The sequence below is a fragment of the Ovis canadensis genome, chromosome 4 (genome assembly GCF_042477335.2).
Source record: "Ovis canadensis isolate MfBH-ARS-UI-01 breed Bighorn chromosome 4, ARS-UI_OviCan_v2, whole genome shotgun sequence".
In the NCBI taxonomy this organism is placed as follows: domain Eukaryota; kingdom Metazoa; phylum Chordata; class Mammalia; order Artiodactyla; family Bovidae; genus Ovis; species Ovis canadensis.
In genome coordinates, this window is record NC_091248.1 from 25,259,369 (window position 1) to 25,282,627 (window position 23,259).

General features: G+C 38.5%; 1 protein-coding gene across 1 annotated transcript in view; it reads right to left on the reverse strand.

The window, feature by feature from the left end:
* The window catches only part of CALCR (calcitonin receptor), a 114,007-nt gene that overhangs the window by 44,819 nt on the left and 45,929 nt on the right, over window positions 1-23,259 (reverse strand). Inside the window, exon 3 of the mRNA XM_069587419.1 lies at window positions 394-474. Within this exon, the coding sequence (XP_069443520.1) occupies window positions 394-474 (81 nt within the window). The remainder of the gene's footprint in view (window positions 1-393; window positions 475-23,259) is intronic.

Sequence of the window (23,259 nt, forward strand, 5' to 3'; positions counted from 1 at the left end):
GCATGAAGATACATGCCTTTCCAAGTACTAGATTACTTTTAGCAAATTATATTATACTTTATCTGAAGACTAAAATAACACGGCTGTCTTACATAATAAAATAAACTATCCTCATTCAGACAGGTACAGAAGGAAGGACTATATTAGCAATTATTCCCATAAACTTTGATGTGTAACATTATAAAATGTAAATCCCCTTAAAATTAAATTGACAGGCATGGAATGTTAGTAATAATCTTCCTTGAATAATGTAAAGAGATTTGTTAACAAAATATTAACAACAATTATAGTTTGTCTTCTGGAGAACAATGTCTACCCTTGCTCAACTATACTCAACCCTACTGTTTCAGCATTCTTGATTAACACAGCTTAAAATAACTCTGTTCCACTTACATTCAGGAAGATGAAGAGGGTCAAGCACCAGCGTGTAAGTGTGAACTTCATTTTGGGCCTTTGAAAACGGTCTTTTAAGACCTAAAAAATATAAAAGTAACAAAGACATTTAAATTAATGTAGCTCTAATATTGCCTGTGGCCTTTTTCTCCCCTGTTGATCTGACTTGAGGATCAGTGTCCCAAGACACCGTAAATACAATCCATATAAAGTAAGAACAGTATGCTTGACACACATACACACACACACACACGCACACACTATAATGTGTAATAGAGATAACTAGCAGGAAGCTGCTGTATAACACAGGTAGCCCAGCCTGGCGTGCTGTGACAACCTAGAGGGGTGGAATGGGCAGGGGGGCTCTACGGGGAGGGGATATATATATATATATATATATATATGTATATATATATATATATATATAAAATTATGATTATGACTGATTCACATTGATGTAAGGCAGAGACCACCACAACATTGTAAAGCAATTATTCTCCAATTAAAAAAAAAAGGTACAAAGAAAAGAGAACAGTATTTTTAGAGGGAAATGCAACTGTAGGTTTCATTGCCCCTCCTCTCAACCTGGAGGATTGTTGTCTGGTTGTTGTCTAAAGTTCTCCCATTAAGAAATTCTTGAGCCCCCTTTACATGTCAGGACCACAATAAAAGACTCTGAGAAATCAAGAACAATCAATGTGGGCTTCACTTAACACACGGCATCAAAAGAACTGCTGAAAATTTCACTGGAAACATCCACAAAAAGTCACTTCCATGGGCATGAATAAATATAATGTGTGCTTTGTAAAGGACTAATAGCTGTGCCTTCTGGGTAATCAAAAGCCAACTTTTATTCAAATAGTTTATTTAGAGCCTTGAGTATTTTTCTTTCCTACAAATTCTTCAAGTTTCAAGTTGCTATTAAGAATAAATTTCTTCCACAGTAAGACTTGTGTTTGTCACCTAACAACTCACCAGTCCTACTCAGGAGCACAATAGTCAGAAATAGGCTGCTTTGTCACAAATAAACAGTTTTTCATTTCCCTGCAGATAATTTTATACATGGAAAAATAAAGGGGTGAAAAAAATTTTAAACACAAACATTTCCTTTCTTCAGGGGGATTTGTGTGAAAACTGTTTCAAATAGGGGTGAGTGGTTATAATTGCACCTAACGCTATATTGATTGTACTGCTCTCATATTTTACATATTCCGGTTTGACTTAGTATCCACACTGTGTGCCTGTTGGGCTGTATCCTGTAGGTCTGTAAGACTTCAGACCCAAGAAAGGGCCTGGAGTCGACGGCAGAAACATCAACTGTTCATTGGAGAGGGGATCTTAAGCCAGAGGTCCTGGAACAAATCCCACCATTGTCAGCAAATGGCAGGCAGGACATGGCAGCGATCTTTGCTACTCGGGGGAGAAGGAGGCTACCACTTATGGGGGGAGTTTACATTAGGTTGTCTCAGTTGCCAGGGAAATGAGCAGCTAGGGCAGGGAGCAAGCACTTGGGGCAGTTACTAATTAGGGCTATAATTAAGAGTGGATGGTCACTTGAGAGAAACAAAGCCTGGTCCGGCAGGGATGTATAGAGAGCAAGAGAGCAGCCATCTTGAGTGGCCTGACCATATGCTCCATCCCTACATACCCTGCAGGATCCCTACAGTCTTGGCCTACCCCTTTTCTGTGATGTCACTGGGGTCAGGCATACAGAGGCATGCTGTAACCAAACACCACCCATGCCATACAGGTATCAGCAGCCAAGAGGCGGGCAGACTTTGGAGGCAGGGGCTTTTCAGGTCAACCTTCCTCTGGAAGCCCAGATGCGGATAACAGTGTCATCTCACTACAGCAATGCATGCGCAGTCGCTCAGTCATGTCCGACTCTCTGCCACCCGTGGACTATAGCCCACCAGAGGGACCCAGTAATCAAACTCGCTTCACAGTGAGGTCACTACTGTTGCCCAGTCCATGAACAGACTCCCTCCACTTGGACTAAGGAGAGAATGCACGATGTTCAGCAGGCCCAGTACAGGGGAGATATGACCATTAAGAAAATACAAGCAGTAAGAACACTCTGAGATAATACCACCCTGCTGTGGTTTTTGTCTTGGCCTGTAGTATGACCCCACCTGTCCAGCCCTAGTTCCCAGAGCTGGTGCTGAATACTGGAGAGACAGTATAATGGACCAAGTGTTAAGATGATGGTGCCCTAATTAATTCCTTTAGTAGTTTCAGGTGGGGCTGAGTCGAAGACAGGTGAAGACTTTTAATTCCTTTCTAATATTATTCCCCACGAGGAAGCAAACCCAAACCACCGGGGCCGTACCTGCCAGCCTCAGGGTGATTATAATGTGTTCTTCTGGGGGCAGATCCCATGGCAAGAGCAAAAGCAAGCTATTGTCCTGACCGACCACTGGCAGCAGTCCTCAGATGGTCAACAGTTGAACTTGGATGGTGTTGACCAGTTGCCTCTGGGTTAACATGGTGTAAATACTGGAGTGGGTGCTCCTGGGACGTGTTCACATGTAGAGAGAGAGTTTTCCCATCTCAATTGTTAGTACGTAGTCCCTTCATCCTTTCAATTAGCCTGTGGGGCAGGTGGCAATGCTAGTGCGTAGCATCTGTACTGACCCCTTCCTGAACTTGGTGGCCATTTTGCATTGCTCTACAGCTCCAGTAGGCCTTTGTAACACCTTGCACCTGTTGTGGGGCTTCCCTGATAGCTCAGTTGGTAAAGAATCTGGCTGCAATGCAGGAGACCCCAGTTCGATTCCTGGGTGGGGAAGATCTGCTGGAGAAGGGATAGGCTACCCACTCTAGTATTCTTGGGCTTCCCTTGTAGCTCAGCTGGTGAAAAATCCACCTGCAGCGTGGGCGACCTGGGTTTGATCCCTGGGTTGGGAAGATCCTGGAGAAAGGAAGGGCTACCCACTCCAGTATTCTGGCCTGGAGAATTCCAAGGACTGTACAGTCCGTTGCACCTGCTGTAACACACGGTAGCTATTGTCCCATTATGCAGTATCATTGCTCTTCCCACCTCCATAGCTGGGACCAGAAGCCCAAGGGTATTTTGTAGTTGCCACGGGCCCCAAACCCTTCTAGTTAACCGGACACCTCCAATTCATGAGTTCGCCCCTGAGATAACACTCCTAAAGCCTGTGTTTGTAGCTGTTTAGGGCTGGTGGTTGGGGGTATGCTTGTCTTACCTGACCAGCTAACATTCAAGTATTTGATAGATAATCCATGTCCTTACACTTTGTCTGTATTCTTTAGCCATCCCCACATAGTCACAAGAGCCAGGAGCATGGGACAGCTACCTTTAAACTTGTAAGAGGCTCTGAGGTTAGCAGGAGATCACCAGTTTAATGGAAGAGAAAGACATCTCTCATCTCTCATGGTGGTCAGCTCCGCAGGGCCATACATGCTGGGGGACCGCCTGCTCAGATCACTTCCTCAGCTTTTCACACCCCATCCTTCTTTTCTGCTATCTTGGGGCTCATGGGAGTTTTTTTTTTTTTTTAATTTTTTTGCCTCTTGGCTGCCTCACCAGTGACTGCTGTCATTCGTTGTCATGTCTGACTCTTCGTGACTCCATGGACTGGACTGTAGCACGCCAGGCTTCCCTGAGCCTCAGTATTTCCCAGACTTTGCTCACACTCATGTCCACTGATTTGATGATGCCATCTGACCATTTCATCCCCTGTCATCCCCTTCTCCTCCTGCCTTCAACCTTTCCCAGCATCGGGTCCTTTTCTAATGAGCCAGCTGTTCACATAAGGTGGCCAAAGTATTGGAGCTTCAGCATCAGTCCTTCCAATGAATATTCAGGGTTGATTTCCTTTAGGATTGACAGAGGGCTGCACTTTGTAGGTCTGCAAGCCTTGTAGTTGCCCAGCCTTGGGACTCATGAGGCACGGGAGACGGCAACACTCAGGCGTTTACTGATGTGGGCTCTGGAGTGACACCGCCTGCCAGTAGCTGCAGGCAGGCAGGGTGGGGCAGTGAGGCGGGGAACGTGGCGACCCTTCAAAGGGGAATGACGTCATGTTGTTTCGGTCACCATGTTGGTTTGGTTACCAGGGAAACCAGCAGTTAGGGCAGAGGGCAATCATGTGGACAGTTACTAATTAGGTCCTATCATGAAGGGGACTGGACATTCATGTGACAGAAGCAGGCTCTGGGTCAAGCAGGAGATGTACAGAAAGCAAGAAAATAACCATCCTGAGTAGCTTGACCATACAATGCTCAATATACTTGTCCCGCCCCAAAGTAAAAATATATTCAATTTACATATTAGTATGCCAGGAAACTCAGGATGTAAACTGCGATTTTCAGGTGTCATACACCGGTCATGACGCGTTGGTTTGATTGACTTCAAGCCCGTTCGTAAGTTAGAAGCATACATATATGTATCAAGGCTTCCCTGGTGGCTCAGTGGTAAAGAATTCACCGGAATATGAAAGTCCTATGATTTCACCCCTGAGAAAAGCAGGATGTATGTATTTAAGTCAAACTTTAAAATATTTAGGTAGAATTCAATGGCATACAAGCATTCAAACCGTCTATAAGTACCCACAGGAATTTAAAACTGTAGGTTTACGATTTTAGCCTTCTTATACATGTTATTACATCCTTTTACACACTATTGAAAAAATTCTCTTTCAGAAAAAAAAATATGCCTGATTTGATTAGATGATGGAACTGGAAGGGATTCTAGAATTCAAGTTTTCTGAATTTTTCACTGAAAACCTACTGAAATGATTTCCCTTAAATTGATTAGAAAGTTAGTGAAAGAGCTCTGGTGACCCCCAAACTAGTACACACTCTAACTTACTATCTTGTCCCACATCAAAATTTTCCCTAGTTGGGTTCAATCTTCTGCCAGTGAAATCTCGAAGGCTGGGTCTAGTTGGAATAGATGCAACCCACGACCGTAGTCCACTCTCTTGCTCAGTTCAATTTCTCTTAATTACCTTTAGGAATTCTGTTTGGCTCTGATCTCAAGGATATCTTAAGGTAGAAGGTGCTTAGCCCCAGAACAAATGGGTTAAATAAAGAAATGACCTGTGGTTTTATTCAAAATATTTAACAACGGTTGCTACTTAAACATCCATCAATCAGAACCATTGCTGGCTGTTAACCACAGGTGCTGTTAGACTAATGCTCACCAGCTGTAAAGCAGCCCAGGCTTCTCTCCTTTCCTTTCTTCCATAACTCTGCTATTCATTGTATATGTACCTCCAGATTTGTGGTTGCAGAAATGGAGTTGCAGTGGGAAAAGGCAGAAAGCACTACATTTTTTAATAAAAGAATTAAAAAATTTTAATCTCTCTGACTCTAGTGATTAAGAATATTTTCTTTTATTAAAAAAATTATACAATTTTAAAGCTTACTTTCCATTTACAGTTATTACAAAATATTGGCTATATTCTTCATGTTGTATGATACAAGAAAGCACTTCTTGTATTTATAAATTCACTCATTAAACATCACTGAGTCAGATGCATTTCTTGCTCTTATGAGCCATTACCCACTACAGAGAATGTCTGAGTGGGACATACCCTTATGCACCCACAATTCTGAGATTCCACACAAAGATATTCAACTTTACAAGGGACAAGTTTGCCCTTGTACTTCCAATTCCAGTAGCATATATTTACTAAATACTGAAAAGTGCCATCAAATGTAATTTAATTATTACAAAGCTTCCCTTTTCTTATTAAGTTATTTAAGGAGCCATTTCCCTGAAATTTGAGCACCTTGGAAATGATCCTTTTTTCGTGGCTGTGTGAGCAGTTCAAAAGGTTCTATAAAGTTAGCTCGATTCCCAAGGCGGGGTGTGTGTGTGGTGGGAAACAGAGAGATTAAGCAGGATTAATGACATCAGGGATGGTCAGCCTAGTTGGATGGCTAAATGTAAGCCATGATGATGCAAATAGTTTCCATCATAGCAGTTGTTTCCCACCATGACCCTAATATGATCTAAAGGACATTTATCTTAATTGATGGTGTCCAAGTCAGTTTCAGGGTGGCAACCTAATATTTCAAATGAAGAGAACATTTTGCCACTTGCTTTATTACAGAAAGCTTGGTATTTGTGAAGAACTTGCTCATGACTCACTTTGCCAGTTTGCTTTAAAAAAAAATTCAGTATATAAAGAAGTTATGGTACATAAATAAGACTCCTGGAATCATTTAACTAATTTAATTAAGAACACCAAGGAAGCAATCTTAATGAATGGTATTTGGTTTGGGGATGCAGGTTCTGGGTTTTATTCAGTCTTGCAAATATGAATGTTCCCTGTGGTGTAGCTTTGGAGCACAGAAGAAGAAAGCTGTAGGGAGGAAAAGGAAAAGTTATACTCATCTCACCTTAACTGTTTGGTTCTGCTTTCAATCTGTCTTCCAGTAGCTGGAAGTATAATTTTAAAAATGTTTCACAATAATTCCCCAAAGGAATACTCCATACATTGAAAGAAGGCACTTATACCAAAGAGAGTACCATTTCAGCAAGGACCATTCTGTATAATTAAAGCTCTGTTCATGACACAATAGCAAGTTGCAATTTAAAAAAAGAGTACGAAATTAGCAATACATTTAAGACATAATGTTTGATGATCTTTCTTACTACATCCCTTAAGAGTGCCCTGATGGTGATTAGGTATTAGAAATATATTTCACAAATGTAATTACCAAACTATAAAGGGAAATGAATCTCAATGGCCGATGAAAACACCAGTCATAATAAACTGATAAGAACAACTGACGAAACATAAACAAAGGCCGAACACGTTCAGAGGTATTACAGCAAATGGCCCCAATTTTCCACTTTGCTCATCACCATTTTGCTTTGGAAATTCCCACTAGCAGGGGAAGAACACAACAAATTCTTACAATTCCAGCATTGTAATTCCTAGTATACACTCTCACTGTAACCTCTGAGAAGTGGGTGTGTGTGTGTGCTAGTCACTCAGTCGTGTCCGACTCTTGCGACCCCATGGACTGCAGCCCATCAGGCTCCTCTGTTCACGAGATTTTTCCAGGCAAGAATTCTGGAGTGGGTTGCCATTCTCTTCTCCAGGGGAATCTTCCCAAAACAGGGACTGAACACAGGTCTCCTGCAATGTAGGCAGATTCTTTACTGTCTGAGCTACCAGTGCCAAATCTGTTTAATAATACTGTTTAAAGAGGGGAAGATTTTTTCTTTCTTTGGAGAATTTCTTGGAAAGAAGTCATTGAGGACATCCATTCCTGCATATCTCCAGAGTGTTTCCAAAGAAATAGACATTACATCAAGGGATATTAGGTATTTCAATAGTTCTTCTCTTTTCCTTGTGGACATTGTCTGCACAATTTCTTGTGAAAGAGCACTGAGAACAAGCTGCCTTGAGCTACCATCAAAAATAGAGTGCTGTGTCATTAAAATGCTTCATTAGGGTGATTTTGCCCAGATAATACGTATATCCACACTGAGTACTGAACTGACCATAAAAACAGAAAAAAAAAAAAAGCATAAAGCAAAATCGAATCATAAACTAAGACAAAACAAGGGCTTCCCTGGTGGCTCAATGGTAAGAATCTGCCCACCTGAAAGGAGACAGGGGTTTGATCCCTGGGTTGGGAAGATCCCCTGGAGAAGGAAATGGCAACACACCCCAATATTCTTGCCTGGAAAATTCTATGGACAGAGGAGCCTGGCGGGGTTATAGTCCTTGGGGTCGCAAAGAGTTGGACATGACTTAGCAACTCAACAACCAAAGACAGAGCAAACATAATAAAATTTTCAATGGAAATAAGTTAAATGGCCAGAGGTCATGAATGAACTGCTCACAGTTATTACAGATGTGTTACCTGGGTGGGAACCAAATAGTGATGAAATATATACCATTATGCGGCAGACAGTAGATTTTGGTCCCAACTAAAGATTTCTATATTAAATAATTGTTTGATCACTTAGGACTGTGTAAGATCTGGAGGGTCTCTGCTTTCTAGCTTATTTTTCTAAGCAAGAACTTCTCCTCCTGAAAGTGACTAATAATCAGAAAGGAATAAAGTCCCAAAGAGCCAAATTAGGGTTAGTTTAGTGAAAATGAAGTGTGAGCAGCCTTAATGTAATTCTAAGGCAGCAGAACACTCCCTGTCGAATAGGCACCCTCCAATGACGTGAGGAGGTGGTAAAAGGGGGACCCATTAAGCTGTTACATCAGTTAACACCTGACTGAGAAAACCTTGATGTAACAACAGCATTTCAAAAGGGCGACCAGCTGGGAGGGTAAGGAAAAGCAGGGAGAGCAGTGAGCCCAGACTGAAAAGAGGCAGAGGGGATGGCCAGGTAAGGCAGGCCAACTGTGCTCTTAATGTTGAGGTTCTTGAGACAGCCTGGAAGTTAAATCAGGCCCCAAGGAGAGACAGAATTACTGAGAAAGAAAGCAGAAGAAAGCACACCTATATCACTGTGTGTGCAGGACTGGAATTAGGCTGATAAAATTTGCATTCCCTTGTGCAATTGTCCACATGGACAAGATGAAGATGGCTATGTCTCCATTTGTATCTGTAAGAATCAATGGTCCAAATTTCACAAAACCCTGAATCTCTGATTAACTTAAGGGTCAAGTCTATAATATGTCATTGGATACCCCTGAAGAATCTTACAGAAGCATAGATATTAAGTACAATGAAAACTTCTATTGCCATTTGGTATACACCCAAAGGAATTTATTTAGTCAACAAAATCATTGAAATAATTTCATTTTTTATACGATATAACATATAATTGCCACAATTGGGAAATGTATAAATCTTTTAACATTGCCTTTGAAGTGTGATAATATCAAGAAAAATTTTATACATGTATTTATTTCTTTAGGAATGAAATTCAAGTTAGAATTCAAGTTAGTTTTAAAGGACTCTTCAGTTGGGGTTTGACTTAAGGTTATTCAATTAATAATACTTGAATCGAGGACTCTGTTCCAGCTACATCTTTAATTCAATGACTGTATTTAAAATTCTAAAAATATTTAGAAAATAATTCCCAAGTAAATTGATAGAGCTTTGAAAATTAGAAGAATAAGGACTTAGACCATCTACATGTTTAGTGGTTAGAAAGGATGAATTAATAAGGATGGCCTTCCTTGGGGACCTAAGCAGCAAATTAGCTTTGCCATTAAATTGAGAGGCTTAAAGAGAGTTTTTCATCTTACCTTTTAGTGCTATCTTTATGCATTCATTTAAGTTATTACATGCAGTATGATAGATGGCTGCTAAATATGATAATAACAGTGGGCCCCTGTGTCAGTCGCTAAATTGGTAATTGCAAGTCAGAGCAGTTTAAATTTGCTAAATTATGTTGATATGTGCTTAATTATATCAGCAACAGAAAGGGCGATAAAAAATATTCTCCCAAGCAAGATGCCAGTGTAATAAGTCTTAAAAACAAAAAGTAAAACTAAGATTTTCCATCATGAAATCAAATTAGTCGAATGATTTAAATTTCTTAATCACTCTGGTTATTTTGTGTTAATCACAACAGAAAATAATATCCTATCAGGTTTAAATTTGTCAATGATTCCTGTCTCTTAACAGCTAGATAAATATTCCTTAATATTCTAAAAGAATGAGAGGCTTTCCAATATGACTTTATATAGTAAATCTCCACATATATTGTAATTTTTTTTTCTGATTTCTTGAGGATCCATATGAGGAGAATAAAATTTCTTTCACTTTCCAGTGTGGAAAATAAGTTATTGTTCATTTTTTCAGGGGTCTTACTACTATCATTCATGTAGAATTAATAAGCATGAAGATATGGTAAAAACTCAGCATATTAAATGTGGAAGGGATATATATATATATATATATATATAGTGCACGTGTGTGTGTGTGTGTGTGTGTGTGTGTATGTTTGAGCTATGCTGTTAAAGCAACATAGGCTTTAGGCTTTTCAGGGATGTATTCTTGATGGAGTTGTGTTGTCTTGCTCCTTTACATGAAAAAGTGATGGACATCGTTTTCAAATTGTACCAGGCTCCCATAAATAACGTTTGACTTGTTACAGATGGTTTTCTCCCAAATATGGCAGCTTCAATATACATCTCATCTCAAGTCATCTTATGATGCGGTGCGGACCCTCCTTCAAGAGGTGGTGTCTATATCCATGCCTCTTCAATTTGGGGATACTTTAGTGATTGACCTGACTTACAGAGTGTGGCAGAAGTGACTCTTCATGACCTCATAGGTTCAGCTATAAAAGCCTATTTACTGGTTTGTCTTTGGCTCTCTCTTTTTACTGAGACACTTGCCCTTGGAACCCAGCCACAATGTTGTAAAGAAGCTCATGTTATAACATGTAGAAGGGTCAAGTTCGGGTGTTCTGATTGACAGCCCAAGCGTCAACTGCTACGCACGTGATTACAGAGCCTTTAAATGATTCTAGTACCTCACCTATAAGACTTCAGGCTGAAGCCCCAGACATCAAGGTACAAAGTCAAATTGTTTCCCCTGTGTCCTAAATTTCTGACTTAGAAACAGCCGGAGATAATAAATGCTGATTATTGTTTTAAGTTATTGAATATTGGGGTAATACTTTATGCAACAATAGGTAACTGTAATAAAATACAGCTTAAGGGCTCAGGAAAAGATTAAGGAAAGTATTTGCCAAGTTTCAGTTCTACCACTAAGTAGATGTGTTAGTCTAATGTAACTAATCATAAGTAAAAGATGCAATGCTCCAGGTATCAGTTTTTTCATCTCTAGTTTGAAAAATTGGACTAGGTCCCTTCTAGCCGTAGGATTCATTATTCTCTGATGGACCATTCTACATAAGAGTATATCATAAGGTATATTCAATAGATATTTGTTGAATGAATGAACAAAATTTTAAAAAATAAAATAATGACCATTAACTAAATATTTTGGGAGCTTTAGTTCTAACAGAGTGAATGGGATGAAGTGATGTATTTACCCCAAATACCTTAAATCGTTTCCAACAATATTGGTTTTTAGACAGGAAATAATGAAGTCTTATCTTGTACATCACTGAAAAGGTAATTTGGGGAGTCATTCTCTTGAGAGTTGCTGGCAACTCTTAGATTCAAGTTATTTGAAATATGATATTGTTATCTGGGAAAGAGAAGACCCTAACAGGGTATTTAAGAACTAATAGGCTTCCTAACCTTATATAATATAAATAAACAGATGCCCTAGGTTTTTTTGGACCTTGTAGTACATCTGACAAAAGCAAAACAAAATGAAAAAACTTTCAAGATAACTCAGCAAAAAATTCCAATTTAGAATCAATTTAAAACTTTCGAGGTCAACTGCTTTCAAAGCAGAAACTAGTTTTATTTTCTTTCTAAAGACTTTGTCCAAAGCAACATTTGGAATACTTAGAGATTAATTTTCTGGCAAATACAGAAATCTCCAGTTTATTTCCTCAATGGAAATCGGTCTTATTCATTCTGGGGACAATGTTGCATTTATAGACTATGTCCTGATTAAGGACTCAGGATCAAGTAAATTATTTATATATATATATATACATATATATATATGACATCAATATATCACAAAAGGATAAACACAGATTTGAAAAATATCTCTGGTAAAATTAGTAATAATTTAATTAGTAATCCTAATTCCAAAATGTGGATATTTATAGGCTGTATACAAAAAAATAATTTCCCTACATGGTAAGTTTGACCTAAAGCTTCCCTATAATCATGTTAGTTAGGCATTATTTTTATATACTTTTACTAATCTTTTACTAATCTATAGAAGGGATTTTCAGAGACGATTTGAAATGACCTATGTCTTTAAAAAAGTTTTTTCTAAAGGTTTTTGAGATTTTTTCCTCCCTATAAATTAATTTCCCTGTCATGAGCAAAGGCATTCATTTATATTATTTCACTGTGGAAATCATATTGTCAAGTGGAACTCAGGGTAGTGAGTACTCTATAATTATTTACGTTGATGACATAAAAATGTATCATCCCCTAAAACTCTACTTTGAAGTCACAGTAGGTCAGCATTTCTCTGCTCCATGTTTTCTTGGCTCAGAGGAACATGAAGAGCTAAAGACCCTATGCAGTATGTGGCATCTTCATTTGATTGAGGCAGAAACTGCACCCAGAGAGATTAAGAGACTTACTTAAAGTCTTCCACCGAATAAGAGGTAGAGTCCAAATTCAAACCTGAGTTTTTCTGAATCTTTGGTCTACGTTTTCATTTGCCCCATGTTCATGATTTCTTCACTTTAGAAAAGCATATCTTTTGTTTGATGGTACCATAATTGGTAATTAAATCAATTCAGAATCTTAAAAACATACATAGGACCTTCATAAAATTTACATGGAACTGACAACTATTTGGTGAGTATAAACGTGGGGGGGATGCTCTTGCTTAATTAAATCCAGCTGGAGATCCTAAAATATTTATGGTGATTGTATTTTTGATAGTGCGAATTACTATGACTTATATAGATGATCTGAGCAGTCTAATTAAAAGGCAACTCTTGTTCAAAAGTGGATGAGGCTCTTCAGGAAGCCTTGAAGAGCTCCACGCAGTTTGATGACATCAGTTCTGTACATACATAAGAGGACAATACGACTCCACAGAACACTTCTGGTTCTGAATGGCACTTGTATCATTTTTTCCCCTCAATACATGGCAACAGTGACATCATTTATGATTATCACTTTCCTTCCATTGTATGATTACTGTACACGGGAAGTGGCACCTAGATATTAGAAGGCAGCAGAGACTGCTACGAGGAAAAACAAAACATTTAAGGCAAACCAAAAGCCCCATGAAGGCCAAGAGGGACCATGAACAGTCTCGCAGTACTGTTACATGTTCATTCTCAAATCCGGACACAGAGCTACTGCTCTCCCACAATGCTCTGTGCTCCCTGGAAAGTCCAGAGATGTGGCCTCCACCTGCACACGAACCCTGACTCTCTCTGGGCTTTCCGGGTGGTGCTAGTGGTAAAGAATCCCTGCCTGCCAATGTAGGAGACATAAGAGACACAGGTTCAATCCCTGGTTTGGGAAGATCCCCTGGAGAGGGGAATGGCTACTCACTCCGGTATTCTTGTCTGGTTCCACAGACCTAGGCACCTGGCAGGCTACAGTCCACGGGGTCAGAAAGAGTCGGACACGACTGAAGCGACTTACTACAAGTGCATGCTCCTCTCACTATGCTTCTAGGATGTTCCTAAAGTAAAGCTGGCTTTAAAGGAAACTGGGATACAAATAATCCCAAAGGACAGTTAGAAGTCTCAAATGCTCTGCCAAAAAATATTTTAAAAATTTATTTTCAAAGACGATCAGGCTAATCATTCATGTTAATAAAAATCTAACAATATCTGTTGCTCAGAGTAAAAGTGCATACATGTATTTTTATTTGCTAGATCACTCTATTAAATACTGCAGTATAGAATCGCTGGTTTCTTACAGGATATCTGATTTAAAAATATATTTCTTCTTTCTCATATTTCTTCATATATAATATTTATTTGACTTTCTCTTAAATTTTATTTGTAATATTTCTATATATGTTTTAAAAGGTAACCATTTCTAGAATGCTGTTTTTTTCAGTAAAGCGTCTTAATATTTCTCCATGGCAAATGACCAAGCTAGGTTTGAAATCCTGTTATAGCATTTATGAGCTGGGTGACCTTGGGAAAGTCGGTCAGTCTCTCTGAGGCTCCATTTTCTCATTTAAAGGATGATAATGCCTGTCTTGCAGTATTAAAATAAACTTCAGGGAAGTTGGGTCCATAAAACATTTTAAGTATTCATTATATAGACACTTATTTTTATTGTAGCCTGGGCAAGTTCCATTTCTCTTTGAGAATAAACTGTAATTTAATAGTGAAGCCTCTAGAAAGTCAAAAAGGTCAGGGCTAGGGCCCAGATACAGTCAGAGAAGTGGAAAGTCCTTAGAAAGTTTATAGAATTAAGGTATAACTTTTATCTCTGTGTGAAATAAGATTACTAGGAGAGTCACAGTTTATGGGATTGTTTTTTGCACATTGCTGGTAAACGTTTTCCTTTAATAACCTAATTTAAAATTTTACGCATTAAAAGAACTTCATCTGTCATTATAAGGAAAAATCTTCAATGGGATCTGAAAATTATTCTGCACTTACACTGGCTTTTAAAAACAATCTCAAATAATATATTGGGACTATCTGGCCAGATTTTTCCAGGTACCATGTGAATAGCCTTATTACTTTAAAAAGTCACTGACCCTGTCTGAAGAAAGGATTGCGCAAATAACAATAATAATGGTGGTCATATTAATAACAAATATAGCACTTACTATGTGTTAGCGTGGGCTTCTTTGGTGGCTCAGAGGTTAAAGCATCTGCCTGGAATGTGGGAGACCTGGGTTCGATCCCTGGGTCAGGAAGATCCCCTGGAGAAGGAAATGGCAACCCACTCCAGTATCCTTGCCTAGAGAATCCCATGGAGGGAGGAGGCTGGTAGGCTATAGTCCATGGGGTCGACGACTGAGTGACTTCACCTCACTATGTGTTAGCAATGTCCAAATCGCTTTATATATGTTGCTCACTGAATTCTCACAGACAGGGTAGGTACTATTGTCACTGCCATTTTGCAGATGAAAAAACGAGGCACAGAGAGATTAAGAAGACAAGAAATTAATAGACACGGCATGTCCCAAGAACATCAATACTAAGGCATGTTGCCTTCGTCATACTGGATGCAACTGAGCAAATATCTTTCAAATTAAAGAAAAAGATGAAGGGGAGCGTGATAATGAAAACAGTAGATCACAGCATTCCCATCTCTGTTCTCTTTCTTCTCCATGGAAAACTTTCTCTGACTATGTAATGTATATGCTGAACCATTCTGTGTGTGAGGCAGATGGAGAAAGCATTTCAGGGAGTACCCTAAGCATTTGTGAAGCAGTATTTATAGCTACAATTGGAAGGAAACGTAAAGAGTGTACATAATTACTGAAATTACAAATATTAATGTTCAAGTGATATTATTGATCCATTCTTTTGTCCTGATTTTACCACTCACCATACCCATATCATCTTAGGCTAATCAACTCAGCTGTAGTTTCCCATCTGTAAAATGAAACAGCTTTGTTAGGAGATAAGGTCTAAGGTCTCTTGAAACTTAATGTTTTCTGATTCTTACAACAGCTCAGAAAACTTCATCCTAATTTTTTTATAAGATGTTCTGATTTTTAAATCAAGGTCCTTATCAAATTGCACTTGACCTCTACCCAGAAGGCCATCTTCTTGTCTTAGTCATTGAAATGAAGGCATGAGAGCTTTCATTTGCCTTGAAAACAGAGAAAATGATACTGACATCCTATAAATTTAATCTTCTCTGCTCTCTTTGCTGACTGGTTTAATTGTTTCTGATGTGATGCTGGCCTAATTAAAAAAAAAAATAGTTTCAGTCGTGGCCAAGACAAAGAAGTTCTGCTTTGGGGGCCTTCTGCCCACCTTTTACATAAGGAGAATAAACTGCTGGATAACTCATGGTGCAAGGGAAGAGATGGAGAGCTTCTTTGTTATTCTGTGTTTCAATAATGGACTTTTTCACTTTAAAGTCCCAATGCTTCTGCAGAATAATTAGCACATGTCTGTGTCAGTCTCCATTTCCCTACATGCCGAGAGCAGATCCATTTCCCTACATGCCAAGAGCAGATCTCTCATACCAGTAGAGACTAGAAAAGTAGAAGCGGAATTTCTATAGAGATTACCATCCTTAAGAGCGCACTGTTCAAAATCTTTCAATCCTATGCTTCGTTGTTTCTTTGCAATTGATTTTTATACACATGATCTCAGTTGTACCTCACGAGCCTTAGTGAGTACAGCAAATGTAAGTATGTTCATTTTATAGATAAAGAAATGAGGCTTAGGTAAGTGGAACGTGACCATGTTTTACCATATGTACACAGGCTAGATATAGAACTAGCAGGCGAAGAAATCTGCCATTATTACCCAAGTTATAAATGCTAAGGAGAGGATGAGAGCTCACATCTTTCCACTGTTTTATTTCTCCTTATATTGTATATATCTATGCTGCTGAGTCACTTCAGTCGTGTCCGACTCTGTGCAACTCCATAGACGGCAGCCTACCAGGCTCCCCCATCCCTGGGATTCTCCAGGCAAGAACACTGGAGTGGGCTGCCATTTCCTTCTCTAATTCGTGAAAGTGAAGTAGTGTCAGTTGTGTCTGACCCTCAGCGACCCCATGGACTGCAGCCTACCAGGCTCCTCCGTCCAGGGGATTTTCCAGGCCAGAGTACTGGAGTGGGGTGCCATTGCCTTCTCCAGTATATATCTATATCTATTTACGTTTATCTAAGAAAATCCCATGGACAGAGGAGCCTGGTGGGCTGCAGTCCATGGGGTCGCTAAGAATCGGACACGACTGAGTGACTTCACTTTCACTTTTCATTTTCATGCATTGGAGAAGGAAATGGCAACCCACTCCAGTGTTCTTGCCTGGAGAATCCCAGGGACGGGGGAGCCTGGTGGGCTGCTGTCTCTGGGGTCGCACAGAGTTGGACACAACTGTGACTTAGCAGCAGCAGCAGCAGCAGCAGCAAGCAAAGATTAAGATTACCATAAATTTTAGGATAACGGGTGAAGTTTCCCATAATGACATATTTCTTTAATAATAAAGTAATAGTTACTAGAAGTCCTTCATAAAGTAAAAATGGCCAAGAAGAAAGGATTTTGGCGTATCACTCTTCAATTATTATGCAACTGGAGACTCCGTGAGGATACAGAGCTGTAAATTCACAGCCCTGAAAGTGAAAAGGAGCTGTGGTTCATAGCATGAGACTAAGTTCAAGGAAGACAGACTTGAATGGGACACTGATGTTTTGTGTGCTCATTAGAACCACGAGAGCATGAAACAGCTGGTGTTTGAACAAGAATACTATCAATGTGAAGGTGGCAAGCGAGTGGCAAGATAAGCCACTCCTTCACAGTTTTGCCTCTGTTCAGTCTATTAGGGACTTTAGAGGTGATTCCACTGTTAACCTAGGGAGTCAGAACTGAAGAGTTTTTTTCCTATCACACAACATTTATTGTAGTGCTAGGCACAAAGCCAAAACTCTGAAAATGCTTCCAACTCTACGAAATTTGAAGTATTAGAAAGAGCTTTGAATTACTGTCACAAGATCTGTGTTAGATTTGAGATCTCTTTTTGTTATTTGTTAGCCATTTAGCCTTGAGCTAAATGATCTGCATCTCTGAGAAAAATACTCATCCTAAAAAATTTAGATGGTATTGGTAATTATAACACTTCACATAGTTGGGAAGATTAAAAAACTATTATAAACCCTGAATGATTAGTACACATAAATGATTACTATTTCTATTTTTGAAAGAGGCCTTTTAAATATAACATTGTAATAATTCACAATATTAAACACACACACACATATTGGACTTCCTTGTGTCCATGAAGGTAACCTGACTCACTGACCCCTCACTTTCTATCTTATAGTTTTAATGAGGATATATTTTCTATCCAAGATAAACAAATCTTGTTGAGCAAAACATTGACCAAAGGAGAAGTATAAAAGAAATTAGCTTTAATATATCTATATGGAAAATCCATAAGTAACTCTAACTCCCTGTGAGAGTTTATTGTAGGGTAAAAGTGACATCCTATATTGGTAAGGAAAAGAGGGATTACTTAATAAATGGTGGGTAATAATTACAAAGGCATTTGGGAGAAATTTTGGTTTCTTCTTCCTTCCCAATAAGTCAATAAGTTTCAGATGGGTTATTAATGTTAATATTTTAAATTAGAAATTATCAAAAATATTGCTTTACAACACTCAACTCCTCGAAATGTCTAAGAGAACTTAGAATACAGTAATTTGAGAGTTATTTGTTAAATGAATATTTGAGAACACTTCATCCATGAGTGAGTCTCTGGATTAATCAGATTCTAAGATATTTAGAAAAGGCAGAGGAACCAGAGATCAAATTGCCAACATCCGCTAGATCATGGAAAAAGCAAGAGAGTTCCAGAAAAACATCTATTTCTGCTTTATTGACTATGCCAAAGCCTTTGACTGTGTGGATCACAATAAACTGTGGAAAATTCTGAAAGAGATGGGAATACCAGACCACCTGACTTCTTCAGAAACCTGTATGCAGGTCAGGAAGCAACAGTTAGAACTGGACATGGAACAACAGACTGGTTCCAAATAGGAAAAGGAGTACATCAAGGCTGTATATTGTCACCTTGCTTATTTAACTTATATGCAGAGTACATCATGAGAAACACTGGGCTGGAGGAAGGACAAGCTGGAATCAAGATTGTTGGGAGAAATATCAATAACCTCAGATATGCAGATGACACCACCCTTATGGCAGAAAGTGAAGAGGAGCTAAAAACAAAAAAAAAGCCTCTTGATGAACGTGAAAGAGGAGAGTAAAAAGTTGGCTTAAAGCTCAACATTCAGAAAACTAAGATCATGGTTTCCAGTCCCATCACTTCATGGCAGATAGATGGGGAAACAGTGGAAACAGTGGCTGACTTTATTTTTCTGGGCTCCAAAATCACTGCAGATGGTGATTGCAGTCATGAAATTAAAAGACGCTTGCTCCTTGGAAGGTAAGTTATGACCAACCTAGACAGCATATTAAAAAGCAGAGACATTACTTTGCCGACAAAGTCCATCTAGTCAAGGCTATAGTTTTTCCAGTGGTCATGTATGGATGTGAGAGTTGGACTATAAAGAAAGCTAAGCGCCGAAGAATTGATGCTTTTGAACTGTGATGTTGGAGAAGACTCTTGAGAGTCCCTTGGACTGCAAGGAGATCCAACCAGTCCATTCTAAAGGAGATCAACCCTGGGTGTTCATTGAAGGGACTGATGTTGAAGCTGAAACTCCAATACTTTGGCCACCTGCTGTGGAGAGCTGACTCATTTGAAAAGACCCTGATGCTGGGAAAGATTGAGGGCAGGAGGAGAAGGGGACAACAGAGGATGAGATGGTTGGATGGCGTCACTGACTCAATGGACATGGGTTTGCGTGAACTCCAGGAGCTGGTGATGGACAGGGAGGCCTGGTGTGCTGTGGTTCATAGGGTTGCAAAGAATTGGACACAACTGAGTGACTGAACTGAACTGAAGATATTTCCCTTCTTAAAAAAACCTAGAAGAATTGAGTTAAAATTTCTCTCCAATAGTTTGAAACGAAAATAGTTGTCAACTTCATTCTATGTAATGAAGTGACTTTGTTCTCTTGGGAAAAAAATTACTGTGTTGGGGAGAAATTAGTTCTTAATCCTAGGAGAAATTAAGAGATTAAGGTGAGAGAGACAGTCTATGTTTTACAGTTTAAGATTGTGAACAAGTATAAAATACAAAAATTTTAGCTTTGAATCACTCCATTCCTAGAATACCTGGCCTTAAGTTAGCTATTCCTTGATACAAGATGAGCTATATTGTTCCAAAGAGCATAAAACTATGAATAAGAGTAAAAAAAGAATAAAAGAGTTTTTAGAAAAATCTACTTTTTCTTTATGATTGCTCTTTCTTCATATTTGGATTTGTATTATGAAATGTATTTTTCTTTACAAGAAAGAATTGTATACAAAAACCTCTAATAATTAACAGAACTTCAAATTCACTCGATAAAATATCTTCTTCTTTCTCTGTCAAATAGGTGGTTTGGCAAATGAGTGAATTATAGAGGGATATATATATATATATATATATATATATATATACACACACATATATATATATATATATATATAGGCTTCCCAGGTGGTTCAGTGGTAAAGAATCTGCCTATCGGTGCAGGAGATTGGTTCCTGGGTCAGGACTATCCGCTGGAGAAGGAAATGGCAGCCCACTCCAGTATTCTTGCCTGGAAAATCCGATGGACAGAGGAGCCTGGTGTGCTACAGTCAATGAGATCACAAGCAGCTGAACACGACTTAGTGACTAAACAGCAACAACACATACATGTATATACATAATATTTGCCATATTTATATATACAAGTATAAACATAAGTACACATTTACACAAATTTATATGTATGACATATGGTTTATAAGTTAACATGTTTATTAAAAGGTATACATTTACATTTAAATATCATCTCTTTCTCCTTACACATTATTTAAGTTTCATATAGTTTTAAACTTTAAATGATTTCCAAAGTACACATGCTATGAACTTATAAAAATGTCATTCAAAAATTTCATTATTTTCTATTTATTTAATTTTGTGATTTTTGAGTAACAACATTTTTTATTTAAAAAATTAAAAATATTGTCATCTGATTAAAGATGACAGGCAACTGACGTAAGCAGACATCTTCAGAAAATGACTGAATGGTTCTCAAGGGAAAGTATCAAAAACAATCTTTGGCCACTTCAAACTATTGGCTAGGGTTAGCTAAACAGTGTCTATATGTAAGCTTCCGGGACAAAACAATAATGATCCACAGCTCTTATAAAAAATAAGCATAAACAACAGAAGCACTTCACTAAATCAAAGCTCTTTACATAAGGGCAGAATTCTGTGCTATTTCATGTGGGTTAGCCCTAGCGGGAGAGAAAATTTTATCTTCAGGGTTAAAATGATTAAAGCCGAGGCATCTTTGGAGAAGACAGACCTGCTCAGTTTTAATTACAGAGATGAAGTTTTTGTTATTCACTGTGTGAACCATTAACATTAATTTAGTAAGCTTATTAAAGCAGCGAAGTAATCTAACAGTTTATTTTAGGTTCCAGAGTTTAAGACACCATTGTCTACTGCTCTGAAATACTAGCCTTTTTTGTTCCTCAGAGTCTAAAACCAATCAATAAATGCTCTGACACCTCTCAGTTCAGTTCAGTTCAGTCGCTCAGTCGTGTCCGACTCTTTGCGACCCCATGAATCGCAGCACGCCAGGCCTCCCTGTCTATCACCAACTCCTGGAGTTCACTCAGACTCGCGTTCATTGAGTCAGTGATGCCATCCAACCATCTCATCCTCGTTCATCCCCTTCTCCTCCTGCCCCCAATCCCTCCCAGCATCAGAGTCTTTTCCAGTGAGTCAACCCTTCGCATGAGGTGGCCAAAGTATTGGAGTTTCAGCTTCAGCATCATTCCTTCCAAAGAAATCCCAGGGCTGATCTCCTTCAGAATGGACTGGTTGGATCTCCTTGCAGTCCAAGGGACTCTCAAGAGTCTTCTCCAACACCACAGTTCAACCTCTGAATAGTCCAAAATTAAGTTTATATTTACATAAATTCTGTACACTATCAACAAAGGCTAACATTCGCCTGATCAATTTCAGATCTACATCCAAACCCTACTCATTTCTGCAGAACCAGAGCCTTGCATGGTGTTTGGTCCAAAGTACACTTGCAATAATGTTTGGGAAACTGCTGTGAAATTTTAAAATTTATGATATAATATTTTAAAATGGGTGACTGGTGGCTCAGATGGTAAAGAATCTGCCCGCAATGCGGGAGACCTAAATTCAATCTCTGGGTCGGGAAGACCCCTCTAGAGAAGGAAATGGCTACCCACTCCAGTATTCTTGCCTGGAGAATTCAATAAGCTCTAAAACATTATTCTCCATTTAAATTTATCAAAATTGGTTACTTTATTTGAAAATGTAATATAATTCAAAAGACTTTAAATGAAAGAACTAGAAATATATATTACTCAAATTTAGCCTTTAAGGAACAGATGAAGCACAAAGAAAAAGCTACACTGAAATCTCCTAAGATCAGAGTTCATTAACACTAATGTTCTGTTTTACTCCCAAATACTTGGCCTGAAGAAGTATTTACCCTCACTCAAGTTGCTAACTTAGGCTGAAATTGGTATATAGTATTTATCCAACTTAATTGGAGATTTTGTGAAAGAGGAATGCTTGGCTTTATTTCTGTAGGAAACCTTAGTCTCCAATGCCTCCTAGAGAAATGCTTGGTTTTATAACGGTATATGCACTGGCCTGTAATATGATTATGGGGTGATTAACTTATTCTAATACCTGTTGCATACATGGATAGATTAATAAATAAAATTTGTTAAGTGGACATACAGCAAAAGATGTGTGTATTTAATTTAGTTTCAAAGTAAAGTAACAATCTGAAGAGCCACCAAACTGCATATTTAGCAATATGATTTTTCATTTATTTTTAAATCACCCCATATATGCTGGTCATCTTTTCATGTATCTTTTTTATTTCTTTTAATTTCATGTTTGGACATCTTGTATCTTGGTCTTATATAACTTTGATAGAATGTAAGGTCAAGGGACAGTTCCACCACAGTTCAAACAGAACACTAGGTATTAGTATTTGTTCAATGGGTGAATGAATCAATGAATGGAGAGATGACTAAGGTCTGGGAAAAGTCAGTGATTACCAGTCTAAAACACTCAGTCACTGGAAAGATAGTACAATGAAATTGATGTTAATATATGTGAAGGTAAAATTTTCCTTGGAGTCTAGATTAACCATTCAATTTATACTCCTCTTATAATAAAAAAAATCCTCCAAACATCACTATTTCTACATTTTTATATGTAAAATAAGAGGTTTTTCCCCCCCCACTGCTCTCTCTCAGTGTTCATCTTTTACAGCATGAACTCTCAGGCAAATTGGCTAACCAAATTGAGCAAAGGCAGACCGATAAGTACTCTGACCATTATTTATAGTCTAGGAAGTTAAGTTTGAAAAGAGCTGTTTTCCATTAATGGTCTTCTCACATAATCATGTGGCAGGTCAATATAATTGTCCCTTGTAATGGAACTGAAGCAATACAATGTTTGAGATGTCAAGTGGTCTTCCTAGGAAGTCAGCAGCAGACACAGGTGGTAAATTTATAAATCAAAACAT